General features: G+C 52.6%; 1 protein-coding gene across 4 annotated transcripts; it reads right to left on the bottom strand.

The window, feature by feature from the left end:
• Window positions 1-1,834: 1,834 nt before the first annotated feature.
• Window positions 1,835-27,173, bottom strand: shkbp1 (SH3KBP1 binding protein 1). 4 transcript variants are annotated; one of them, XM_085973170.1, is made up of 18 exons: window positions 27,016-27,173; window positions 22,293-22,346; window positions 21,675-21,720; window positions 21,449-21,522; window positions 20,620-20,678; window positions 19,694-19,774; window positions 19,153-19,317; window positions 17,042-17,132; window positions 16,562-16,752; window positions 13,417-13,532; window positions 13,244-13,331; window positions 12,785-12,901; window positions 11,957-12,127; window positions 6,071-6,226; window positions 5,674-5,770; window positions 4,074-4,258; window positions 3,607-3,739; window positions 1,835-2,975 (listed from the first exon to the last, which is right to left on the bottom strand). In XM_085973170.1, the coding sequence occupies exons 1-18, from the start codon at window positions 27,069-27,071 to the stop codon at window positions 2,363-2,365; spliced, it is 2,493 nt and encodes an 830-aa protein (XP_085829296.1). In that variant the 5' UTR covers window positions 27,072-27,173; the 3' UTR covers window positions 1,835-2,362. The 4 variants fall into 4 exon arrangements, with proteins under 4 accessions (XP_085829296.1, XP_085829297.1, XP_085829298.1 ...); XM_085973171.1 differs by having other exon boundaries at window positions 22,198-22,346; window positions 27,016-27,060; XM_085973172.1 differs by lacking the exon at window positions 21,675-21,720 and having other exon boundaries at window positions 22,198-22,346; window positions 27,016-27,060.
• Between the last annotated feature and the right edge of the window lie 492 nt (window positions 27,174-27,665).

Genomic DNA, 27,665 nt, shown 5'->3' with positions numbered 1-27,665 from the left:
CCGCACCAAGTCCCGTTCACCCATCACCCTCTGTGCTCGCTGACCTACATTGGTTCCCCGTTAAACAATGCCTCGATTTTAAAATTCTCATCCTTGTTTTCAAATCCCTCCATGGCCTCGCCCCTCCCCATCTCTGTAACCTCTTCCAGCCCCACAACCCCCTCCGAGATCTCTGCGCTCCTTCAATTCTGGCCTTGAGCATCCCCGATTTTAATTACTCCACCATTGGCGGCCGTGGCTTTGGAATTCCCTCCCTAAACCTCCCCGCCTCGCTCTCCTCCTTTAAGACGCTCCTTAAAACTGACCTCTTAGACCATTGGTCACCTGTCCTACTATCTCATGTGGCTCGGTGTAAAACTTTTGTTTGATAATCGCTCCTGTGAAGCACCTTGGGATGTTTTACTACGTTAAAGGCGCTATATAAATGCAAATTGTTGTTGTTCTGGAGCTAACTTTTTTCCACCCATTTAACTATCTTATATCTTTTCTATATATATAAAAAGCAGTTGGTGTCTCTCTGTCTCTCTGTCAGCTATACACTCAAAAGTTAGAGTGTATCTACACGTATGTTATATCAAAAGAAAGCTGATGATCAGGGGAGTGTCATAGGTGTATTTACCTTTTGGTCAGACAAAAATTGTTCGGACAGTATACAAAAAACGTTAAAAAATCCGCTCATTAGCGGTTGGCCAATCATACGGGGGAAATCTGCTCATTAGCATTGAGTGACGTGAAGGGTGACCAATCCTACGGGGGGAGCGTGCTGCATCACAGGGGGCGTTTCATGGTGTGTGTGGGCGGGGCCTAATCCTTCAAACTGCCGTTAGTGCCTCACAAAATGGCGGCCGCAGGAAAACTCTCTCCTTCCCTCACTCTCTCCTTCACTCTCTCTCTCTTGCCGTGAGTGCGCGACCGGGAAAACCGCGGCTTTCCAACGAGCCATCCCCGACCGCAATCGGACACGGGAGTCCGCAGCGAAAGGCGTTCGTCTGCCGCCCGGCCAACCGGGTCCAAAGGGCCGCCGTGTTAACCATCAGGAACCCCGGGCTCGCTTCGGCGCGATGGGCACCCGGCCTCCCGTTGTCGGACTGACTCCGTTCTGGTACCGAGGTGAGTCGGGCCGGGCCTGAGGCGCTAGGGAGGGAGAGGGGAGGGAGGGAGAGAGCAGAGGGGGAGGGAGGGAGAGCAGAGGGGGAGGGAGAGGGGGAGGGAGGGAGGGAGAGGAGAGGAGAGTGACCAGCCCACCAGTCTCATAACCAGTTTTACAAAATAGCCTGGGCAACGCCGGGCACCCCAGCTAGTAACTATATAAATCAAAAGGACTGATTTACAAGGAATGGCCATGAAAGGAGGTGACTGAGAGGGGACCGTATAGATATATAGAAGATATAGTGTGTGGATAAAGTTAATCCAGGGCATCACTTCAAGATATGGTTAAAACTGGAGAAAGGTCAGGAAGAACCTCTTCATAAAAAACCAATGAACATTTGGAATGGTCCCTAAGGGAGGTGAAAACCCTCAACTGTTCCATGACCTGATTGGGGGAAGATGTAAATTATATTTAACGTTCTGGAATAACAAGTCAAGATGGCCCTCCCTCATCTAAATTTATCTGTAACCTGTTCAATCCTCACCTGCAGTCCTCCACATCCAAACCCCTCCCCCAGGAACCATCACATTCCATGAAGTACTTGGGCCATTGGGATTGTGCACAGTGGGAGTGAATGGGAAGGGCTTTGGTCCATTGGGAGACGAGTGTTCAGCAGGAGTATGTCCAACACGTTAGGAGTAAATATCACAAAGAGCGTCAGTGGCAGAGCGAGGAAACAGAAGAAATGCTTCATTGTTTATTTCACTCTAGAAATCCCATCATGGAACATTAAACAAATTTTAAAAAATAGAGCAAAATATGAGCTGCCACCTTAGACTCCTGACCCGGAATGAACTGGCTTCCTGCTTTTTAATCCTTTAAAAACTGACACTTCAACCTTTTAAAATGTGAACTGCCAAAAGCAGGAGTCAGGGGTCTTCAGCTGGTGGAGATTTCAATGCAAAGCAGCAGTCAGTGGCGATAACTCAGGATTCTGCGGGCCAATAACTCAACGGCTAGAATTCGGTTTCCCTCAGAACCGGGAAATCAGCGGATAGGTTGGTTGACATCCCTGCTGCTTAATGTTGGGATTTAAAGGGGGAGTTGAGAGGTCATCAAGGACTGTCAGAATCAGTCGGGATGATGGTCTTGAAGTTTGATGAATTATCTGCTGCGAAGCACCCAGCCTACGAAACCTTACAGAATGTCTCAAGGAACCCAGGAGGGCGGAAATACTGGCGGACGGCGGTTTGCGACTGTGAGCAGTGATGGTCAGAACGAGGTCTCGTTCATTCTGGGTCTGGTGGCAGCAGCTGATTCGGTGGGTGAGCCTAGGGGACTGGTTACTGATGACCGACCTTCCACTGTGGCACTTGTTGATAGTACATCGGGAGGGAGAGTTCTGATGGACAGGGTCGGACTGGGCGGCATGGCCTTCAGTCCCTGTACTGAGCTGGCTTGGCCAGGGTGTTTATTTTTCATCAATATTCGGACGTCAGGGTCGCAGCTCAACCGGCGAGGGTCCACGGCATTGAATTCGGTGCAACGCGCCAACTCCTGGCATCGCTCCACAAAGCTTCCCCGCTGTCCCACCCTACCTTCACCCTCCGCTGTGCCACTTTCGCCGCTCAGACTCTCTGTCCCTTGAGGTGAGCGGCGTAATCTCACCTCGCCACCGTATTGGTCGCCGGATTTCAGCAGCCGAGGATTCCCAGAAGGAAAATCACTTTTATCCAATGAGGTTCGACTGGCAACGTGTGACTGCAGACTGCACAAACTGGGAAATCCTTCACGCTGTCTGACCAGGGTGGGGCTGTCTCTCCGAGTGCCTCCCATCCCACTCCGCATCAGCCTCTCACGCAGCCCATCGACCATTTGAAACTGGCTGTTTCAAGAACAAAGTGGAAAGAATTGCAACAAATCAGCCTTTATCTGAACATGAAAATATTCAGCTGGTACAGGATAAAGATCGTGTACTCGCACTTCTCTGGTCCTAAAACTTCACTTCCTGTACTCTCAATTTTTGGGCTTGCTTCTTACATCAGCATTGAACAGTGAAAACACCCACGTAATCGGTTATAATGCGATTTCTTATGTAAACTGATACTGTGACGCTGTAGCTAGAGGCTGTGGCCACTATGTGGTGGTGTAGCTTCTGTAGCACTGTAACCATGAGCAACACCAGGTCTGATGTAGATCATCCACTTCCTATGTCACACTTACTTCCTGTAACACATTCCCAGCATGCTTTGTTGCTAACATCCTTGTTATAAAAGCAGCGTATTCTCCAAGGCTACTGTCTCGAGTGAGACGACAGAATCAGCCTCGACCTGCGGCCAGGAATTGGGTTGAGACAGCAGTAGGGTTAGGACGAGAGTGGCCGTACTCATTCCATACAGCGCTGTACGCAATGCGGTTTATGGTTTAGTTCTGGCCTGGGTTTGAAACCCACAGCTTTCTACATTTAAAGGCCATTCTTTACATTTCAAGAATGAACTTGTCGATCACAGAATTACCTGGAGGACGACACCCGGAGCATGATGGGATGAACCAGCGATTCGGCAGGGCTCAGGTCTGGAGTTCGGGTCAGCGCGAGATCACACTGTTCCAGCTGGTGCAGGAGTTCCTGCTCCGTGGGGCCCCCAGGGTCTAAGCACATTGAAAAAACAAAACCAAAGATTAGAAAAGGGTCTTCTTTCCCTTTCCGACTTTGCCCCTCGATTCCTCGTGTGTGAGCTGAGTGTTGTCTAACTGACTGCAGCGGGCGTCACAGCACTACTCAATCCTGACCTCACACAAACAGAGCAACAGAGCGCGAGCCCAGCCTCAGCTCAAGGGTTCAGGCCAATCGCAGAAACCCAACAGGGATTAGAACTGGCCCCTTCTGCTCTACCCCACCCCCGCTATCACCTCACGCCCGCCCACCCCACCCCACCCCCCCACTCTTGTTGTCTGCTTTGCACCAGATCCCACTCGCCCCAACCTCTGCTTGCTGCCTTGCTTGTCGTCTCCATGGCTGTGGTTAGATCCCACATCTGGATGCTGCCATTGGCGTGTCCGGTGAACAGATACCGTCTCGCACGCGAACTGATCCGACTCGAACCCTCGCATTCATGTACGGTGAAAGCGGTGATCGCGATCCCATCCACTGAGCGAATCTCGCAGATCCTGTGGGCGGGTGGGGAAGAGACAGACAGATAGAGAGAGGATTAAAGCGATGAGCTGGATCCGTTAATTGAAATAGTTTGAGTGAATTTGCCCCACATCTACTGATGGTGCCGATTCTCGCCAGGACCCTCCTGCATCTCACCCAATTGTTCAGTCTTCAGCACAGCCCGAACTGCTGGTGCCTGCAGGATATTCGACCAGAGGAGCAGTCACAGCCCAGCCGGACCCTGACCTCAACTTGCAGCCGGTCCTGCTGGCTGAGCAACTGGTCCACTGGGTGTTCTTTGCCTCTCTTCTTGTGAAGGAACAGCAAACCTCTCGTGGCAGGAGTGAAATCGAGAGCTTGGGTGAGATATAGAGCCATCCCGGGTCAGGGGGTGCAGACCAGACCCTTCCCCAGACAACATCCCATCCCTCAGGGGACCAAACTGGAAACAAACAAAACTGGCATTCTGACAAATGACAAAGTTAGCAAGAGCCATAAGCACATGCTCGCACCCCCCCCTCCCCCCGGTCACCCCACCACACCCCCCGCCCGCTCACCGCACCCACACCCCACCCACCCCCCCCCCCCCCCGCCCGCTCACCGCACCCACCCCTCCCGGTCACCCCACGCCCCCCCCCAGCTCACCGCACCCCCCCCCCCCGCCCGCTCACTGCACCCCCCCCCCCGCCCACTCACTGCACCCACCCCCCGCCTGCTCACCACCACCCCCGCCCACCACACCCCCCCGGTCGCCCACCCCGCCCGCTCGCCACCCCCCCCGCCCGCTCACCACCCCCCCTGCTCACCACCCCCCCCCGCCCCCGGTCACCCCCCCCACCCCCCTGCTCACCACACTGGGATCACAAAGTGACCTGAAGTGTCTCATCGCGTCTCAGAAACATCTAAATTGCTTCACATTAAATTAATTACTCTGAAGTGCATCGCCCGTCTCCGCCCCACCTTAGCTCATCTGCTGCTGAAACCCTCATCCAGGCCGTTGTTACCTCCAGACTCGACTATTCCAAACGCACTCCTGGCCGGCCTCTCATCCTCATCCAAAGCTCTGCTGCCCGTGTCCTAACTTGCACCGAGTCTGCTTCACCTAAATTGGCTCCCGGTCCAGCAACACCTCGATTTTAAAATTCTCTCCGCGCTCCTCTAATTCTGGCCTCTTGCCCATCCCCCAATTTTAATCGCTTCAGCATCGGTGGCCGTGCCTTCAGCTGCCTGGGCCCCAAGCTCTAGAATTCCCTCCCTAAACCTCTCCGTCTCTCTACCTCTCTCTCATCCTTAAGTTGCTCCTTAAAACCTACCACTTTGGCCAAGCTTCTGAAAGTATTTTTGAACTTGTCCACATTAACCGTCCTATCTAAAAAATCCACTCAGTCCGAGGACTGGGCTAGTTTCGGGAGATTGGAGCGTCGATTACCTCTTGCCCGTCGAGGACAGACGCACAAAGATCTGACTCGTGTCAGGGACCACTTTCTGGATGAAAACCTGCTCATCATCTCGCTCACCAAACGGGCCTGTAAGAGAAACCGACCAGTAAATCAGAGAGACCGGCCGGTAAATGAGAGAGAGAGAGACCGACCGGTAAATCAGAGAGAGACCGACCGGTAAATCAGAGAGAGACCGACCGGTAAATCAGAGAGAGACCGACCGGTAAATCAGAGAGAGACCGACCGGTAAATCAGAGAGAGAGACCGACCGGTAAATCAGAGAGAGACACCGACCGGTAAATCAGAGAGAGAGACCGACCGGTAAATCAGAGAGAGAGACCGACCGGTGAGTCAGTTACATGCGGCCCGAGTCTCGTCACCGCTTACCGATCTCCAGCCCTGCCGAACATCCTCCATGTCCATCCAGGTCTTCCAGGGAGAGGATTTTAAACGAAGCGAGTGGAGTTGATCCAGGCTGTGTGGAGATCATCCCGCGGAATCTGGTCACAGTCCAAGTCCGCACGTGATTATTGTCGGCACAAACTGAATAAAAAACACACATCACATCATCTCCGATTGCTATTCAGCCCAAGTGACCATTCGGCACGCTATTCACCTGTAAGAGGCTTCACAGAAAAGCCTAATCCCGTCGCCATCTGGGGTGGGGTCACGGGAGAAGGAACCCGACTAATTTCTGCTCGCTCCCGGCAAGTCAGAGATTGCTGTGGGCCAATTACATCCATCACGGCAGAGATCTGTGGGGGGGTGGGGGGAGGGTGGAGGGGTGGAGGGGGGGCGTGCAGGGGTGGAGGGGGAGAGGGTGGAGAGTTTAATAAACTTGCTTGTATAACAATTAAGAGAGTACGCAGGAGACAGAGTTCAGTTCACAGCCATCACTTCCCAGAGAGTCTTCTCAACCCAATGCACTCTATTTCCCATAGTGCATTGCACATCACAACTACGGTAAGCTATGTGGGACAATTCAAATACAACATTCAAAATACACATCTCCTCGCCTCTTACATTAGATGTCCCAATAGAACCACAACATTTTTAAAACACAATAACCTGGGAGTGAGGGTAGACTTCCTCCAACCATGGTTATACCCATGGGGATTATTCTGCCCCAGATAAAGGGTAAGCCTCTGAACTATAAGTTCAAACGTATAGGGGCCCGCCGCTCTCTGGTAGGATACCAGTGGTCAACCTGGCTCTCCAGTTCATTGTCTCTCACAGGTGACGTCAACACAGGTGTAGGCGGCTGAGGTGCCTGTATACAGGTCTCCCTTGCTGATGAGATAGGGGCTGAAGCGGCTGCTTCCTCAGAAGGTGAGCCTCTCGGTGTAGAAGGCGGATGACCCACAGCGTCACCCAATGGCAGATAAACTGCTGTTGGTGGGTCAGTGGGTGTTGCTGCACTTTGTAGAAGCTGATCGGTGTGTCTCTTCCAGACAATGTCCTCGGGTGTCTGTACAGTGTAGGATACTGGACCAGTCTGTGCAACGACAGTAGCAGGAACCCACTTAGGTCCACCACTGTAGTTCCGTGTCAACACATGTTCACCTGGACTGAAGACTCTGTCTTTGGAGCGTTGTTCACGTCGCTTGATCTGCTTGTCCTGCTGATACTGTACCACGTCTTTCACCTTTGGCGGTTTCAGCAGGTCGAAGTTGGTTCGTAGCTCTCTTTTGAGCAGTAGAGTGGCAGGTGATGCTTTTGTGGTCGCATGTGGTGTGTTCCTGTAACTCAACAGGAAACTATTCAGGCGCTGATGAAGCGTTCCCTGGCCTTGAGATGCCTTTAGAGTGTTTCATGGTCTGAACAAACCTCTCAGCTAGACCATTGGTCGCAGGATGGTATGGTGCAGCCCTGATATGTTGTACGCCATTCACCTGCAGGAATGTAGCCATTTCTTGTGACACCCACTGTGGACCGTTGTCTGAGACAAGTTGCATCGGAGATCCAAATCGGCTGAACACCTCACCTAGCTTCTCGATGGTCTTCTCAGCGGTGGTGGACCTCATTATAACAACCTCTGGCCACTTACTGTGCACGTCAACAGCCACCAGGAACATTCTCTCCTCGAATGGACCTGCAAAGTCTACATGAATGCGGTGCCATGCTTCCTCCGGAAAGTCCCAGGGGTGAAGAGGTGCAAGCTGTGGCACATTACCAACTCTGACATGAGGAACAGGTTTTAGCTTTGTCCTCAATCTGTCCATCCATACCCGGCCACCAGAAGTAGCTCCTCGCTATTTCTTTCATACGAACCATTCCGCAGTGTCCGGAGTGCAGTTGCTGTAACACTGGTTTCCGTAGCAATGGTGGAATAACCACTCTCCTACCCCACAGCAAACATCCAGACTGCACCGACAGTTCGTTTCTCCTTAAGAGATATGGTTTCAGGTTTGGGTCATCGCTGTCAAGCTTGCCCCCAACGATAATGTCCAGCACTGCAGACAGCACTGGGTCATTTCTGGTGTTTCGTCGGACCTGTGTCGAAGTAATAGGCGCGTTCTCCACCTGCCTAAAATAGCAGATGTCCATGCTACGTGTCATAGGCTTGGTGACAGGCAGCGGCAACCTGGAAAGACCGTCGGCGTTGCCGTGCAGGTCAGACTTACGATATCTAATGTCAAATGTGTGTGCAGACAACAGCAGCACCCACCTTTGCATTCTGCTCGCAGCAAGTGACGGAATCCCTGTATGTGGCCCGAAGATGGTCGTGAGAGGGCGGTGATCTGTTAGTAGGGTGAACTGTCTCCCGTACAAATATTGGTGAAACTTGCGAACGCCAAAAACGATGCTCAGTGCTTCTCGTTCTATTTGGGCGTAGTTAGTTTCAGCTCTGTTCAAAGTCCTAGATGCGAATGCTATCGGCTTCTCTTCTCCGTTTGGCATGATATGAGAAACGACCGCTCCCACATCATATGACGATGCATCGCAAGCTAACTGTATTGGTAATGAAGGGTTAAAATGCGTCAAAGCCTCTGACTTCAGGAGCGTGTCCTTTGCTGTCATGAACGCCTCCTGGCACTTGTTAGTCCATTCCCACTTCTTGTCTTTACATAGCAACCAATGCAGCGGCCTCAGCAGAGGCTAGGTTCGGTATGAACCGTCCATAGTAGGTCAGTAACCCTAGAAAAGAACGCAGCTGGCTGATATTTTCAGGTGCTGGGGCATCCACGATTGCCTTGGCCTTGGACGGTGCCTTGTGAAGGCCTGTGGCATCGATCACATGACCGAGGTACTCAACTGATGCCTGAAAAAAAAAAAAAAAAAAAAAAAAAAAAAAAAAAAAAAAAAAAAAAAAAAAAAAAAAATCGCATTTATCCCTGCGAACTCTGAGTCCGTAATCCCTCAGTCTCTGTAGCGTTGCGTCCAAGTTACGCAGATGGTCTTGGTCATCACACCCGGTAACTAAGATATCATCTAAGTAGCACTGGACTCCAGGCAATCCACTAAGGATCTGGTCCATAGCACGTTGGAAAAGCGCTGGAGCTGATGTAATTCCGAAAGGAAGTCGACGATACCTATTGTGCGTCACAATAGTCAGCATTTCTCGTGACTGTTCATCCACATGCATTTGCAGGTAGGCTTGACAGAGGTCGATTGTGCTAAACTTCTGGCCCCCAGCAAGTCCCGCAAACAAATCATCAATATGGGGAAGCGGATATTGCTCCACTGACAATACAGGGCTAACAGTTACTTTAAAATCTCCACATATCCTAACTCCACCCCCTTTCTTGAGCACTGGTACGATGGGCATTGCCCATTCACTCACGCTGACTGGTTCTAGTACTCCGCTTTCAACTAGGGCTTCTGAGTCAGCCTCGACTTTTGGTCCGATGGCATAAGGTACGGGTCGTGCCTTCATGAACTTGGGTTTGCTATCCTGCTTAATACGAAGCTTCACAGTAATATCTTCCATGCTACCCAGTTCTCCATTAAAGACTTCTGCATGTTTCTTTAAGATGGTGGGTAAGCCTGGATCATTGTGCGACATCATGTAGACTGATGACCAGTCTAATTTTATTCTCTCCATCCACGACTGTCCCAGCAGGTAGGGGTAGTCTCCTTTAACTACGTAAGAGTGGCAACTTTCTAGTTTGTCCATTCAACTGAACTGTGACCTCAGTGATACCGCTCATGGTTACTCTTTCACCGGTATATGTCTTTAACGTTATGTTAGCTGGCTGAAGTGGAAGGTGCTTTAATGTCTTTTTGTAGACTGTCTCTGACATAAGAGATACTGCTGCCCCGGTATCGATCTGCATTCGCACAGGCTGCCCCTCTAGCAAGGGTGAGACCCAGTAGCCATGCAAATCCCCAGCTATAGTCAGCACGTTCAGTGATAGTTCCTCCTCTGAAGTGTCACTTGCCTCTGTTTTGTCCTCTTCTACAGAGCGGACATGCTTCTTTGTCTTTTGTCTGAATGTTTTTTTTCTTCCTTCCGTCTTTGACGTTTTCTCTGTGTCCTTTTTATTTCTGCATGCGCGCTGAATATGTCCCTTTTTACCACAGCTGTGGCAATCCATGTCCACACACCAGCATGCAGACGCAAGATGCCCCGTTTTGCCACAACGGAAGCATGGCCCTTGGCTCTCTGTTCTTACTTTGTGCACTTTTTCTGTTGCCCCCAACTGTTGAGCTTCCTTAGCTGCCAATTCCATGGAAATACTGATTTCAATGGCCTTTTGTAGAGTCAGATTACTCTCTGTTAATAGTCTCTTCTGTATGGCTTCAGTTCTCATACCACACACTAGCCTGTCTCTTATAGTATCATTTAGCACGTCATTAAACTCACAGTGCTCTGATAGTCTTTTTAGTGCAGCTACAAACATGGTCACTGTTTCTCCTTCTTCCTGGTTACGCCTGTGGAACCTAAACCTCTCAGCTATGACTAGGGGTTTGGGTGAAAAATGCCCTTTTAGTATCTCCACAATTTCGCTATATTGTTTAGTCCCTGGTTTATCTGGATGCACTAAAGTACGCAAAAGATTGAAAGTCTTTGGTCCCATCACACTTAACAATGTAGGTACTACTTTGTTCCCTCCAATGTCATTTGCTTGTGTGAAGTATTCAAATCGTTCTGTGTATGAGCTCCATTGTTCGACATTCTCATCAAACGGTCCAATGTTACCGATAATTCCAGCCATTTTCCTTCTCTCAGGCTCCTAATTATCATTCACGAAGGATCCTTCCAATGTTGAGCTCAACTAAAATCACTATCAGTTATTTAGTGCTTCAATTCACAGATCGTTTCACAGTTGAATAAATGTCCTTCCCGATTTACTCACTGCTTTTCCTCCCCTTCCTCAAGTCGTTAGTACCTTATACGCCGTCTCGTCTTTCCACCATTGCAAGCTCCTTTATCCTCGAGCCAGCCTCACTTTAATTAACTGTCCATGGCAAAAATAACAGTTTTAAACACGTAAAACCCGACTATCTTCCGCAGAGCAGAGCCATGCAAGTTCAGACGTCCTCGTCGCCACTTTTGTTAAATCTCAAGAGTTTAATAACCTTGCTTGTATAACAATTAAGAGAGTACGCAGGAGACAGAGTTCAGTTCACAGCCATCACTTCCCAGAGAGTCTTCTCAACTCGATGCACTCTATTTCCCATAGTGCATTGCACATCACAACTACGGTAAGCCATGTGGGACAATTCAAATACAACATTCAAAATACACAACAGGGGGAGTGTGGAGCGTGGAGGGGGGGGGGGGGGAGCGTGGAGCGTGGAGGGGGGGGAGCGTGGAGCGTGGAGGGGGGGAGGGGGGAGCATGTGGAGGGGGGGAGCGGGGGGGAGCATGTGGAGGGGGGGGCGTGGAGGGGGGGGGGGGAGGGGGGGGCGTGGAGCGTGGAGGGGGGGAGGCGTGGAGCGTGGAGGGGGGGGGGGGGGGGAGAGTGTGGAGCGTGGAGGGGGGGGGAGCGTGGAGCATGGAGGGGGGGGAAGGGGGGAGCGTGGAGGGGGGGAGGGGGGAGCGTGGAGGGGGGGGGAGGGGGGAGCATGTGGAGGGGGGGGGTGAGGGGTCCACACACGCCGTGCTTTTGGCTCTGTTCCCAACACTCACCATCTGTGCCCAGACTCGGAAAATCCCCGCCGGCGAGGGGCTGGAAAATCCCCGCCGGCGAGGGTCCGGGGAGTCCCCCACCGGAGGGAGTGAGGCCACAGAACGTCCCCGAGCAGTGAGTTGGGCTAACAGGAGGAAGGGAAGTAACCGATGAGGAAACAGTGGCGAGAGGGAGAAGGTTAATAATCGTTTCCTACCTGAGATTAGGTTTTTTTCGGAGAGTGTGATCTTTGTGATCGGGCTGCGATGGACACTAAACGTCTGAAAGAGCTGCGGCCCAGATCCCACCGTCTCGGGATGTTGCACAATCACACGGACCATTCCGGAACTTGTCCCATACGCAATCTCGATCCAGTTCCCGCTGTCACCTGGTAGACGCAACGGCAAAACTTTACTGAAACTCTGGCTAAAAACCCCAGAACTTTCTCTCCCCTCCCTCAGGGGGCAGCTACTTCATTCTTATCTCAACAATCTCTTCAGGTTACCCAAAGGGCAATAAAACCCAGCAGAAAATTACTGGTTGTGATTCGTTGTGGTTTTCTACAGCGAAACATTGATTGATTAGATCCATTTATCAGCACCATGTTCCCGATTGCTGGTCAACACTGCCACCAGCTGGTAATCTGACTTACTGCAGGAACAACCTCCACCAGAAAGACCAGTTTATACACGACAACTTGCATTTATACAGATTATAAGATCTTTCAGAAATTTCACATTGAATTATGTTGAAAATCAGGCATCTAGGAAGATGTTTTGCACACAGCAAGATCCCACAAACAGCAATGAGATGAGTTATTGGAGGTGCTGGTCCAGACTCTGCACTTTGAACAGTGACACTGGCAGTAGGCAAGCAGGGCTTCAGTTAACTGAACGACAGCACCTCCAACAGCACAGCACTCCCTCGGCCAGGCTATGCCGCAGCACAGCGTCACCGCTGAGCCAAGCTGGCACTTTCAAGTTAAAAATGGGAGATTTAATTATTGTAAAGCAGCATTCGAACAGCTGCATAGATCATTACTCACTGGTCTTTGGGGTGAGATAGACACTGAGGGCTGTGATAGCATCTTCATAGGGATCACAGTAAAGCTCAGTAACAAGCAAGTCATTGTCCTTCATCCGCAGAGGAAACTTCTGCACATCTGGAAAATAAACATCACTCCATTTTGCGAATGTCAAACATTGAGGGACAGATCATCACCAGATCCATACCAACTTCCCTTTCTTTCCCCCTCCTTCCCTGAAGGTGCTGGCTATCGCTGGGGTACAGTTCCAAGGCGGCGATCCAGCTGACCATTCTTCAGACAACCCCCCCCCCCCCCTCCATCAAACACAATTCCCCAGTGTTGCTGGGTCCCCGGGATCAACCGTTTAACACACACAGGAGAGGAAATCACCGAGGAGTCGCACAGAGTCTGATCAGAGAGACCTGGGGCACTCTCCCCAACAGTTTTCCCACAGGGGGTGACACACAATTCACTTACCGATGTAGTAAATTGCTCCGTTATTACACCCCAGTATGAGCAAGGACCCAGCCGTGTCGTAACTGTTTATCGGAACGACATCCTGAATCTGTGGGAGAAACGAGAAGTGAGACAAGAAGGAGTGAGGAGTGAAGGGCGACTGATGGAGGCAGAGAGTCGAGGAGTGTCGCTACCTGCCAGTGTTTGGTGACTGCATTCCACACCCCTACTTTGCCGGCGTGGCTTGTTGCAATCAGTTGATTACCCACGAAGAACAAAGCTTCCACTGGGACTCCGAGAGTAAAGATTCCTGCACGGAGAGAGAGTCATAGAGTTATACAGCACAGAAAGAGGCCCTTCGGCCCATCGTGTCCGCGCCGGCCATCAAGCCCTGTCTATTCTAATCCCATTTTCCAGCACTTGGCCCGTAGCCTTGTATGCTATGGCGTTTCAAGTGCTCATCTAAATGCTTCTTGAATGTTGTGAGGGTTCCTGCCTCTACCACCCTTTCAGGCAGTGAGTTCCAGATTCCAACCACCCTCTGGGTGAAAAAGTTTTTCCTCAAGTCCCCTCTAAACCTCCTGCCCCTTACCTTGAAACTATGCCCCCTGGTTATTGACCCCTCTACTAAGGGGAAAAGTTCCTTTCTATCTACCCTTTCTATGCTCCTCATAATTTTGTACACCTTAATCAGGTCCCCCCTCAGCCTTCTCTGCTCTAAGGAAAACAACCCCAGCCTGTCCAGTCTCTCCTCATTGCGGAAGCGCTCCAGCCCAGGTAACATCCTGGTGAATCTCCTCTGCACCCTCTCCAATGCAATCACGTCCTTCCTATAGTGTGGCGGCCAGAACTGCACACAGTATTCCAGCTGTGGCCTAACTAGAGTTTTGTACAGCTCCATCATAACCTCCCTGCTCTTATATTCTATGCCTCGGCTAATGAAGGCAAGTATCCCATTAGCCTTTTTAACCACCTTATCTACCTGTCCTGCTGCCTTCAGGGATCTAAGTACATGCACACCAAGGACCCTCTGATCCTCTGTCCTTCCTAGGCCAGAACGCAGGCAACTCCCATTGGCTGCCCCTCTCCCTCCACCCATTGGCTGCTGAAAGATCATCGGCCTGAAACGTTAACTCTGTTTCTCTTTCCACAGATGCTGCCTGGCCCACTGAGTGTTTCCAGCATTTTCTGTTTTCATCTCAGTTTCTATTTTACAGTTCAAGTGACGATTGAACACAGGAGGAATATATAAATAAAACACTTTTATAGAAGGTCATGAGTTTGAGGCCCACTCCAGGACTTGAGCACAAAATCTAGGCTGACAATTCAGTGCAGTGCCGATGATCTGGTCATTATCACATTGCTGTTTGTGGGAGCTTGCTGGGCACAAATTGGCTGTTGCATTTCCTACATTACGACAGTGACTACACTTCAAAAAGTACTTCATTGCTTGAGGATGTGACAGGCTCCAAAGAAATGCAAGCTTTTTCTTTCTTCCAGACACTAACTCTCACTGGGGTACGGGGCCCGTAGACACCGACTCTCACTGGGGTACAGGTTCCACAGGCACCGACTCTCACTGGGGTACGGGTTCCACAAACACTGACTCTCACTGGGGTACGGGTTCCGCAGGCACCGACTCTCACTGGGGTACAGGTTCCACAGACACTGACTCTCACTGGGGTACGGGTTCCACAGACACTGACTCTCACTGGGGTACAGGTTCCACAGGCACCGACTCTCACTGGGGTACAGGTTCCACAAACACTGACTCTCACTGGGGTACGGGTTCCACAGACACTGACTCTCACTGGGGTACGGGTTCCGCAGGCACCGACTCTCACTGGGGTACAGGTTCCACAGACACTGACTCTCACTGGGGTACGGGTTCCACAGACACTGACTCTCACTGGGGTACAGGTTCCACAGGCACCGACTCTCACTGGGGTACAGGTTCCACAAACACTGACTCTCACTGGGGTACGGGTTCCACAGACACTGACTCTCACTGGGGCGCGGGTTCCACAGACACTGACTCTCACTGGGGCGCGGGTTCCACAGACACTGACTCTCACTGGGGCGCGGGTTCCACAAACACTGACTCTCACTGGGGTACGGGTTCCGCAGGCACCGACTCTCACTGGGGTACAGGTTCCACAGACACTGACTCTCACTGGGGCGCGGGTTCCACAAACACTGACTCTCACTGGGGTACGGGTTCCGCAGACACTGACTCTCACTGGGGTACGGGTTCCACAGACACTGACTCTCACTGGGGTATGGGTTCCACAGACACTGACTCTCACTGGGGTACGGGTTCCACAGACACTGACTCTCACTGGGGTACAGGTTCCACAGACACTGACTCTCACTGGGGTACAGGTTCCACAGACACTGACTCTCACTGGGGTATGGGTTCCACAGACACTGACTCTCACTGGGGTACGGGTTCCACAGACACTGACTCTCACTGGGGTACGGGTGCCACAGACACTGACTCTCACTGGGGTATGGGTTCCACAGACACTGACTCTCACTGGGGTACGGGTTCCACAGACACTGACTCTCACTGGGGTACAGGTTCCACAGACACTGACTCTCACTGGGGTACGGGTTCCACAGACACTGACTCTCACTGGGGTACGGGTTCCACAGACACTGACTCTCACTGGGGTATGGGTTCCACAGACACTGACTCTCACTGGGGTACGGGTTCCACAGACACTGACTCTCACTGGGGTACCCGTTCCACAGACACTGACTCTCACTGGGGTACGGGTTCCACAGACACTGACTCTCACTGGGGTACCCGTTCCACAGACACTGACTCTCACTGGGGTACAGGTTCCACAGACACTGACTCTCACTGGGGTACGGGTTCCACAGACACTGACTCTCACTGGGGTACGGGTTCCACAGACAGACTCTCACTGGGGTACGGGTTCCACAGACACTGACTCTCACTGGGGTACGGTGCCTGCAGCCTCAGGTACCTCTCCCATATTATCATTGTTCATGCGTGAGCTTAAACAGTGACTGTTTTTTTGAGAGTCATCGAGTCCAATCGGTCCCTCCCTTCACCCAGTGCTCACGGGCCACTCTCCACAAGGGTGGCTAGACAGTGATCAGTAGCGGAGTCTCTGGCTGGTCTGTGTGGCTCAGTAGCAGACCTGAGGGAGTCCTGCAGATGGTTTTCCAGTTGGGTTGGGTGCGGGTAACGGAGTCCATGACCCGCAGGTGTGGCACAGACAGTAACTCCATTACACGGCTACAATAGCAACACGCGGAATACCAGAAACCATTTCAAATCCCGCTTCCTTGTGAGCAAAGCCACCATACCGATCTCATTCCCACTGCCGCCTTCGTGAATGGCCCACAGTATAATCTCGCTGCAAGAGGCCACAGCCACCATCTTGTCGTTGTCCCCCAGGGAACCGCCCATGACCTTGGCGTTGAGTGCCACGCGCTCGATGACCCAGTCTAGACGGGGGCTGGAGAACACCTGTTGCCAGCCAGACGACTCCTTCAGTCTGTTCAAGGTGAGAAACAGAGGGACACGGTGAGAGGCCAACAAGAAACACGAGAGGTAGTAAGGACATTAAACCAGACTCCACCCAATAAATGAGTGTCTGTAAACTTCTGACCATGAATGGGGGCGGGGCGGGTGTGGAAAAAGAGATTAAAACCATATGCGGCCCCAGACACTCAGCCCCAGGCTCCAGGCCCAGCGTGCGGGGCAGTCCTTCAAAATAGAGAAGAGATGAGGTGAATCAGGAAGTAGGGGTGAGGTGACACTAAGTTTGGGTTTAACATACTCACCTGTAACACACCACAAAGTGTGTGTAAACCACCGCAATCCAGTTGTGATGTCCTCGCACGATCCTCACCATCCCAGGATGGGCCGTCGACCCTGGGGAAGGAGAGGGAAGTGGTCAGGGTCACACGAGCGATCTCGCTACTCTGGTTCTACAGACAACAACAACGACGTGTATTTATATAGCGCCTTTAACATAGTAAAACGTCCCAAGGCGCCGCACAGGAGTATTATAAGACAAAATATTTGACACTGAGCCACATAAGGATAAATTAGGGCAGGTGACCAAAAGCTTGGTCAAAGAGGTAGGTTTTAAGGAGCGTCTTAAAGGAGGAGAGAGAGACGGAGAAGCAGAGAGGTTTAGGCAGGGAATTCCAGAGCTTAGGGCCCAGGCAACAGAAGGCACGGCCACCAATGTTGGAGCGATTATAATCAGGGATGCTCAAGAGGGCAGAATTAGAGGAGCACAGATATCTCGGGGGTTTGTGGAGCTGAAGGAGATTACAGAGATAGGGAGGGGCGAGGGCCATGGAGGGATTTGAAAACAAGGATGAGAATTTTGAAATCGAGGCGCTGCTTAACCGGTAGCCAATGTAGGTCAGCGAGCACAGGGGTGATGGGCGAACGGGACTTGGTGCAAGTTAGGACACGGGTAGCCGAGTTTTGGATGACCTCAAGTTTACGTAGGGTGGAATGTGGGAGGCCAGCCAGGAGTGCGTTGGAATAGTCAAGTCTAGAGGTAACAAAGGCATGGATGAGGGTTTCAGCAGCGGATGAGCTGAGGCAAGGGCGGAGACGGGCAATGTTACGGAGGTGGAAATAGGCGGTCTTAGTTATGTTGTGGATATGTGGTCGGAAGCTCATTTCAGGGTCAAATATGACAGCAAGGTTGCGAACAGTGTGGTTCAGCCTCAGACAGATGTTAGGGAGAGGGAGACCCCCCCAGTACCCACAGACCTATCGTTCCTCGTGATCCCAACAACGATTCATTACTGTCCCGTCAACACCCGCCCGACATTTAGGAGCAAGAGCCGCTGATCCACAGACCGTGAGGGTCCCTGTTCCCATCCCCAGGCTGCATTGTCAACTCATCTCCGCCAACAGATGTTGGAGAACTTCAACGGGCCTCAGTGCCCCTGGGCAAGTTACATTACCAGTGCTCCTCAAAGACGCAAACCCAATTTTAATGCTCCCCAATAGGAATGGCTGCCCCATCCACCACCTTAAACATTCAGTCCCTCCACCACCGGCGTACCGTGGCTGCAGTGTGTACCATCTACAAGATGCACTGCAGCAACTCGCCAAGGCTTCTTCAACAGCACCTCCCAAACCCGTGACCTCCACGATCTAGAAGGACAAGGGCAGCAGGCACATGGGAACACCACCACCTCCAAGTTCCCTTCCAAGTCACACACCATCCGGACTTGGAAGTATACCGGCTGTTCCTTCATCGTTGCGGAGTCAAAATCCTGGAATTCCCTAACAGCACTGTGGGAGTACCTTCACCACACGGACTGCAGCGGTTCAAGAAGCTGCTCCAAGGGGATGGACAATAAATGCCAGCCTTACCAGCGACACCCACATCCAGCCAATTAATTTTTTTTTTAAATCACTGCTGTGTTAAGGAGACGTGTATCAATAATTAGGGTCGCAGTTTCCTGCACCTCTTCTCCCCTGGGGAACCTTCTGCTACTTTACCTAGTTGACGTTTCTAATGCTCCAGGCTGAACTGTAAACGACCTCATGGCATTTAACCATGGGGATCACTATGGCCGTGTCCAACCCTCAACCGCACCCTCTGACCTCACCTGGTGCCCAACCCCGCCCCCGATGCCTGCCCTACACGCGTGGAACTTCCAGCAACGTCACTAGATGGTGATGACATGCAGGAACCTTGTCCAAGTTTCTGATCCCCATAACTCTGTGCAGAGTCCAATTGTAGCATCAGATCCGGCTGCAACAGACCAGGAATCGAATCTGGGACCTTCTTGGCCTGTGTGCCTCAGTACCAACCCATGGATAACTGAGCCACCTGGGGGAGAGGAACTGCAGGTCACATGCTGACTGACTTCTGAAATGGAGAGAGTTCAACTGCTTCGCGCCAACATTTACAAACCGTTCCCTCGCTGCTCCAGGAGCTTCCCGAGAATCCCGGCATTGCCCAGGTTCGGTGGCATGGTGTTGCTCCTTCGCACAGGCGCTCGATCCGTGCCCTCCTGCCGAGACCCCACAAACTGCGGCCCAGCCAGGCTGTGCCGATTACGCCTCATTGCCGGGATCACTGTGGACAGAGAAATGCATCAGAATAAAGGCCAAGCGACCGGAGCTCATGAAGGATCCTCACCCCCCCCGGCCCCACCATGGGTAAATGTCAAAGGGCACAAATCTCACTCTGGTAACTCGCCCTCCACCCCCCCCCGACCAATGTGGCCATTCTTTGCACATAAGCATTGACTGTGGGCAGAAACTATTGGACATCCAAAGGCATCGCAGCCAAACCCGATCTAGTCCTCACGCACATGCCACAGCAACACCTCAGGAGGATCCCACTCCGTGACCAAAGGGTCAAAGGTTCCCTTCAATGCCAGAATGCATTGACCAGAATCCTGGGAAGATTAGTAATAAAAGGGCAGAGAAACTAGGAGTGCTGGACTTACCAGGAGGAGGCAGATACCCATGGAACAGGACACTCCCACAGGACGAGCGTTCCAAATCCTCGCACAGCTCCAGGCGGCGAACTGGGAAAAGGAAGAAACAAAACATAAAACTCCGTCACAGGCCCGGCCCGGCTCGGAGGGGGGGCTCCGCCACAGGCCCGGCTCGGAGGGGCGGCTCCGCCACAGGCCCGGCTCGGAGGGGCGGCTCCGCCACAGGCCCGGCTCGGAGGGGCGGCTCCGCCACAGGCCCGGCTCGGAGGGGCGGCTCCGCCACAGGCCCGGCTCGGAGGGGCGGCTCCGCCACAGGCCCGGCTCGGAGGGGCGGCTCCGCCACAGGCCCAGCTCCACCACAGGCTCGGCCTGGCCCGGAGGGCAGGCTCAGAAGGGTGGCTCAGCTCCAAGGTGCTGGCGGCTCTGTGCAATATTAAGACGGTGAGTATGACGCATAATCCAGCCCGAGCTGCTCTTGTTACCACGGCATTAATGTCGTTTATCCTGTTGAGGTTCTGATCAATGGCAACCCTCAGGAAGTTGATGGTGGGGGATTCGGTGATGCCACTGAATGTCAAGGCAAGGTGGTTAGACTCTCTTGTTGGAGATGGTCATTGCCTGGCACTTGTGTGTCTACAAGTCACTGCACTGTGGAAGAGGCAGTACTGAGGGAGTGCTGCACTGTCGGAAGGATCTCAAGGGTAGGAGCGAGCTGAGAACGGGGTGCAAATACAGGGACAATTGGGAAGAGAGGTTTAAGGATCTGGGAAGACTGAGGTGATGGAGTCTGGGACTATATTTTGGTTCCGATATGTGGTTAGAGTGGGGTCTCAGTTACAGAGCGAGGGTGAATGAGAATGTCGGTCGAGTTATTCCCCTCCTGTAGGTTTTCCCAGAGTGGTTTTGGGCAGTGAGCCACGGTATTCCTCACTCACCCAGCGGCGAGATTCCATAGAACTCCGCCTCATGCCGAAGCATTCCAATGTTGGCATCTCTGGAGCGAAAAAATAAATTCAGTCTTTCAATTCTAGAAAATCCCACAGCTTCTTAAAGTGATAAAAAGATACCAGTAAACCATCATCAACATAGAGCCAACTGTTCCCCCTCCCCTTCCCCTTCCCTTCCGCCCCTACCCCTCACCCACTCTCCTCCCCCACAACACTTTCTTCTACAAACAGCTCCACAATACTCGAGGCCTCCACTCACTGAAGGAAGGCACACAGAGTAAAGCTCCCTCTACACTGTCCCATCAAACACTCCCAGGGCAGGTACAGCATGGGTTAGATACAGAGTAAAGCTCCCTCTACACTGTCCCCATCAAACACCCCAGGGCAGGTGCAGCACGGGTTAGATACAGAGTAAAGCTCCCTCTACACTGTCCCCATCAAACACCCCAGGGCAGGTACAGCACGGGTTAGATACAGAGTAAAGCTCCCTCTACACTGTCCCCATCAAACACCCCAGGGCAGGTGCAGCACGGGTTAGATACAGAGTAAAGCTCCCTCTACACTGTCCCATCAAACACTCCCAGGGCAGGTACAGCACGGGTTAGATACAGAGTAAAGCTCCCTCTACACTGTCCCATCAAACACTCCCAGGGCAGGTACAGCACGGGTTAGATACAGAATGAAGCTTCTCTAACCTGCCATAATTGGAGCACACCTGCTAGGCCCCGTTGCCCAGGAAACTGGAAGGTTACCTGTGGCCCTTACGCCTCTTAACCCGTTCTGCACACGGTGACCTTGCCACCTGTTCTGGGCATACCTGGCGTCCAGCTCCTTGGTACGGAGAAAATTCAAGATGGAGGTGAACACTGTCGGATCCCGATCGATAAAAATCTAGAGTGAATAACAAAGAGGGAATGAAGTTGGTGATTGTGGAGAAGGGGAGGCTCAGCCTATCCGGTGGCATTTTTAAATATGTCTGAACACAGGATCACTATCGGCTGAGTATTGATTTCTAATAGAAACTTGCTTCAGGTTTTACTCACCGCTCCCGTTTCATCCTTCAGGGTGGAGATTCGTCCGCTCAACAGGCTGAAAGGGAAAACAAACCTAAACAGCATCAGATCACTTACCCAGCCCACTGGAGACCTACTGTCACCTAAACAGCATCAGATCACTTACCCAGCCCACTGGAGACCGACTGTCACCTAAACAGCATCAGATCACTTACCCAGCCCACTGGAGACCTACTGTCACCTAAACAGCATCAGATCACTTACCCAGCCCACTGGAGACCTACTGTCACCTAAACAGCATCAGATCACTTACCCAGCCCACTGGAGACCTACTGTCACCTAAACAGCATCAGATCACTTACCCAGCCCACTGGAGACCTACTGTCACCCAGCACACGGCGCAACAATGTCAATCTACACTGCAATCCCGGGTCAGATGGAGTGGGCCTAAGTTCTGAGGCTTGTTTTGCATTTGATGAAAATTCACTGCAAGCCTAGGTAACTAAAATTCTCCACATCATGAGGCATGGGAACAAGTGGGAAAATAAATCACCCGTCAGAAGATCCAGCCTTGGAATCCGGTTTCTATCTGAGAAATTGAAGATGAGATGCCACATATCACAGCCTGGGCCAGCGAGAGCGTCTTACCTCGAAAAGAAAGAGTCCGGGATCCAGGTGAGAGTCTGTCGAGAGGAACTGAACCTAAAGGAGATATTCAAGGGAACAATACAGAAAAGAGTCATCAGTTACATTATATCCGTGTATCTTAATGTTGTGTCCTTCAATAATCAGACTGCAGGGAACGATTCAACAGGTGTTTACTGAATGAGGGTTACTCTAGAACTAAATATACAGATCACTACTCAGGGTTTATATACAGGTGTGGTCACTGCCGGTACTACAGTATACAGGAGCTGTAAAAAGTAGTTCTCTCCCTTAAGGTATATATACACATTACATACATTGCAATTTACTGTATCTGGCACACTCTGACCCAGGTTAATGGACAGGGTCTGTCCCCAACACACTCTGACCCAGGTTAATGAACAGAGTCTGTACCCAGCACACTCTGACCCAGGTTAATGGACAGAGTCTGTACCCAGCACACTCTGACCCAGGTTACTGGACAGGGTCCATACCCAGCACCCTCTGACCCAGGTTACTGGACAGGGTCTGTACCCAGCACACTCTGACCCAGGTTAATGGACAGAGTCTGTACCCAGCACTCTCTGACCCAGGTTAATGGACAGAGTCTGTACCCAGCACTCTTTGACCCAGGTTAATGGACAGAATCTGTACCCAGCGCTCACTGAACGAGGTTAATGGACAGAATCTGTACCCAGCACTCTCTGACCCAGGTTAATGGACAGAGTCTGTACCCAGCACACTCTGACCCAGGTTAATGGACAGAGTCTGTACCCAGCACTCTCTGACCCAGGTTAATGGACAGAATCGGTACCCAGCGCTCACTGAACGAGGTTAATGGACAGAATCTGTACCCAGCACTCTCTGACCCAGGTTAATGGACAGAGTCTGTACCAGCACACTCTGACCCAGGTTAATGGACAGAGTCTGTACCCAGCACACTCCGACCCAGGTTAATGGACAGGGTCTGTACCCAGCGCTCACTGACCCAGGTTAATGGACAGAGTCTGTACCCAGCACACTCCGACCCAGGTTAATGGACAGGGTCTATACCCAGCACACTCTGACCCAGGTTAATGGACAGAGTCTGTACCCAGCACACTCTGACCCAGGTTAATGGACAGAGTCTGTACCCAGCGCTCACTGACCCAGGTTAATGGACAGAGTCTGTACCCAGCACACTCCGACCCAGGTTAATGGACAGGGTCTATACCCAGCACACTCTGACCCAGGTTAATGGACAGAATCTGTACCCAGCGCTCACTGAACGAGGTTAATGGACAGAGTCTGTACCCAGCACCCTCTGACCCAGGTTAATGGATAGGGTCTGTACCCAGCACTCTCTGACCCAGTTTAATGGACAGGGTCTGTACCCAGCACTCTCTCCCGCTGTCCCAGCTCCAAGTAGACCCCGGTGTCCAAATTATGGCCTGGACGTCAGAAGTCTCCCAGGCCCTAGCAATCTGCTCCTCGAAACCCAGAAAATTTCATTCTATTGGAACCTCCATTGCTTATTTGAGCTTACTTATATTTTAGGGGCCTGGACGTTTAGGAAGGGCTGTTCTTGAATGAGGTTGCGGTATATGCAAATTATTGGGATTGTGGATTGAAGCTTCATTTTCCCTCCCTCAGGCTCCAGCTTACATAAAAGGCCAATGAAGGCAGAGGGCTTCATACAGGTCTGTTGTGCTGTTCCCAGCCCGAGAGAAGTTGGGACCACAGTTAGCTTCAGTCCCCTAGGCATCGCGGGGTATGGGGAGAGAGTGGGAATATGGTATTGAGATAGAGGATCAGCCATGAGCATACTGAAAGGCAGAGGAGGCTCGCAGGGCCGAATGGCCGACTCCTGCTCCTAGTTTTCTATGCTCTACGTTTCTAGCCTGGGGAAACAATGGGCCAGGATTCCTGCTCATGTCGACTAAAATTCCCTTTCACAACCACATCTCCTTCCTCAGCAACCGTCTCCGGCTCCAACTTATTCCACATGGATTCCAACTGAAATTCCACCCATCATGTTTCGGATCCACCTATGATTACAAATATCTTCAAGATATTCAGCGTTCCTCAAACCACTGCTCTCGCCACATCCCGAGATCCACGCTCAACGCCATGCACCACTACATGCACGCTCTAGACCTCTCTCTTCAGCAGCACCGACTCACTATCTCAGAGCTGTCCTGGTCTGCAGTTCCATTTCATTCTTCGCCTCATCCGGCGCTTCAACAAAAAACGTTTTTTTTTCCCTTTTCCGGTGTCAAGGATCGCAAGCTTCAACAACTCAGATACCAGCGCCTCTCTGGATCCTCCTGCCCCTTCACTTTCCTCTGACATCCATCCTTCCTTCCAATCTCACCCTTTGCCATGTTTTCACTATCTGACCTTCGCCTCTCTGACCCCGAACGATCATTCCTCAACAAACACCTCAACTTCATCCCCTCAATGAATTTTGAGCTCGGCACGACACCGAGCTCTTCTTCCGCCGCCTTCTCCTCCACTTCTTTGCACACGTATCTACCTCCCCCCGACCCCCCGCCACAGTGGACCCTGTCTCCCGTCTAAAGAATTCTCATTCCACCTAGACCCCTCCCTCTGGCTTCTTACTCTCTCTAGATCTTTTCATTGGGAACTGCCGGCATGAAAGCGGCCATCTCAATTTCTCTACTCCGCTCACTCACTCTAACCTACCTCCCTCTGAACTTACAGCACTCTGTTCCCTCAGGTCCAACCCTGACATTGTCTTTAATCCTGCACTGTCGGAGGGGCAGTACTGAGGGAGCGCCGCACTGTCGGAGGGGCAGTACTGAGGGAGCGCCGCACTGTCGGAGGGGCAGTACTGAGGGAGCGCCGCACTGAGGGAGCGCCGCACTGTGGGAGGGGCAGTACTGAGGGAGCGCGGCACTGTCGGAGGGGCAGTACTGAGGGAGCGCCGCACTGTGGGAGGGGCGGTACTGAGGGAGCGCCGCACTGTCGGAGGGGCGGTACTGAGGGAGCGCCGCACTGTGGGAGGGGCGGTACTGAGGGAGCGCCGCACTGTCGGAGGGGCGGTACTGAGGGAGCGCCGCACTGTCGGAGGGGCGGTACTGAGGGAGCGCCGCACTGTCGGAGGGGCGGTACTGAGGGAGCGCCGCACTGTCGGAGGGGCGGTACTGAGGGAGCGCCGCACTGTCGGAGGGGCGGTACTGAGGGAGCGCCGCACTGTCGGAGGGGCGGTACTGAGGGAGCGCCGCACTGTCGGAGGGGCGGTACTGAGGGAGCGCCGCACTGTCGGAGGGGCGGTACTGAGGGAGCGCCGCACTGTCGGAGGGGCGGTACTGAGGGAGCGCCGCACTGTCGGAGGGGCGGTACTGAGGGAGCGCCGCACTGTCGGAGGGGCGGTACTGAGGGAGCGCCGCACTGTCGGAGGGGCGGTACTGAGGGAGCGCCGCACTGTCGGAGGGGCGGTACTGAGGGAGCGCCGCACTGTCGGAGGGGCGGTACTGAGGGAGCGCCGCACTGTCGGAGGGGCAGTTCTGAGGGAGCGCCGCACTGTCGGAGGGGCAGTACTGAGGGAGCGCCGCACTGTCGGAGGGGCAGTACTGAGGGAGCGCCGCACTGTCGGAGGGGCAGTACTGAGGGAGCGCCGCACTGTCGGAGGGGCAGTACTGAGGGAGCGCCGCACTGTCGGAGGGGCAGTACTGAGGGAGCGCCGCACTGTCGGAGGGGCAGTTCTGAGGGAGCGCCGCACTGTCGGAGGGGCAGTACTGAGGGAGCGCCGCACTGTCGGAGGGGCAGTAATGAGGGAGCGCCGCACTGTCGGAGGGGCAGTACTGAGGGAGCGCCGCACTGTCGGAGGGACAGTACTGAGGGAGCGCCGCACTGTCACAGGGGCAGTACTGAGGGAGCGCCGCACTGTCACAGGGGCAGTACTGAGGGAGCGCCGCACTGTCACAGGGGCAGTACTGAGGGAGCGCCGCACTGTCACAGGGGCAGTACTGAGGGAGCGCCGCACTGTCGGAGGGGCAGTACTTAGGGAGCGCCGCACTGTCGGAGGGGCAGCACTGAGGGAGCGCCGCACTGTCGGAGGGGCAGTACTGAGGGAGCGCCGCACTGTCACAGGGGCAGTACTGAGGGAGCGCCGCACTGTCGGAGGGGCAGTACTGAGGGAGCGCCGCACTGCCGGAGGTGCCGTCTTTCGGATGCGACGTTAAACCGAGGCCCCGTCTGCCCTGTCAGATGGACATAAAAGATCCCACGGCACTATTTCAGAGAAGAGCAAGGGAGTTCGCCACGATGTCCTGGCCAATATTTATCCTTCAACCCACATTACTAAAGCAGATTATCTGGTCATTATCACATTGCCATTTGTGGGATCTTGCTGTGCTCAGATTGGCTACCGCATTTCCTGCATTACAACAATGACGACACTTCAAAGGGGCTTCATTGGCTGTGAAACACTTTGGGACGTCCCGAGGGGGTGAAAGGCGCTATAGAAATGCAGGTCTTTGCCATTTTAGCGATTTGCTGATAGTACAAGATGTCACTGCCTGCAGGAAGTCGCAGCGACAGACTCTCCGGGTACTTTGCACTATCAGCAAGTCACTAAACAGCAAGTGGAAAGGACAGGCTCCGAAACACAGATGATTGGGACCAGCTTACATTGAAAGACCTCCAGACGCCCCATTCATAATCCACACCGCTGACAACCTCATATTAAAGGGGCTTGTAATGCCTGCGCTGCTTCACCCACCTCTTTCCTCCCACATTGAGATGTATAATTTCTCCAGGTTTTGCTGAATTTGCCATATTCACACCATCCCAGCAGACCGCTCCAGCTGCCAGCCACTTATCCCACTTCCTCAAACTTTGCCTTCAAACAAGTTCAGCCAACTTTGGGTGTGTTTTAGTCCCACCCCCTGACCGCGTCTGATTGGCTCCACGATGTTACAGTCATTCAGGCCAGTTACTTGATTGGGTGGGTTAAGTGTCAATCAAACTTCTTCCTTATTCCCAGGGTACTTTGCACGACAGCAATGTCTCCAGCTTTTAAAGACACAGCTCCTCTGGGCTGACAGGAGTCCTTAAAGCCACAGGACACCGAGAAATATTTGCAAAAATCTGGGAGAAGCAAAACAGCTCGAGTTCCAAAGGCAGCAAATTTCTTGAGTGTATTCAAGACAGTTTCCTGGAACAATATGTTCTTGCACCAACAAGAGAACAGACCAGACTAGATTTAGTGATGCGTAATGAGCTTGAATTCGTCACCAACCTAACGGTAGGGAACATCGAGCTAACATAGAGTCATAACGGCACAGAAGAAGGCCATTCGGCCCATCGAATCCGTGCCGGCTCCCTGTAGAGCAATCCAGTCAGTCCCATTCCCCCGCTCTACCCCCGTAG

The sequence above is a fragment of the Somniosus microcephalus genome, chromosome 34 (genome assembly GCF_052327205.1).
Source record: "Somniosus microcephalus isolate GS21.2 chromosome 34, FLI_Smic_1.0, whole genome shotgun sequence".
Taxonomy (NCBI): Eukaryota; Metazoa; Chordata; class Chondrichthyes; order Squaliformes; family Somniosidae; genus Somniosus; species Somniosus microcephalus.
The sequence above is the reverse complement of the archived record's forward strand: the minus strand, read 5'-3'. Positions and strand labels throughout refer to the sequence as shown.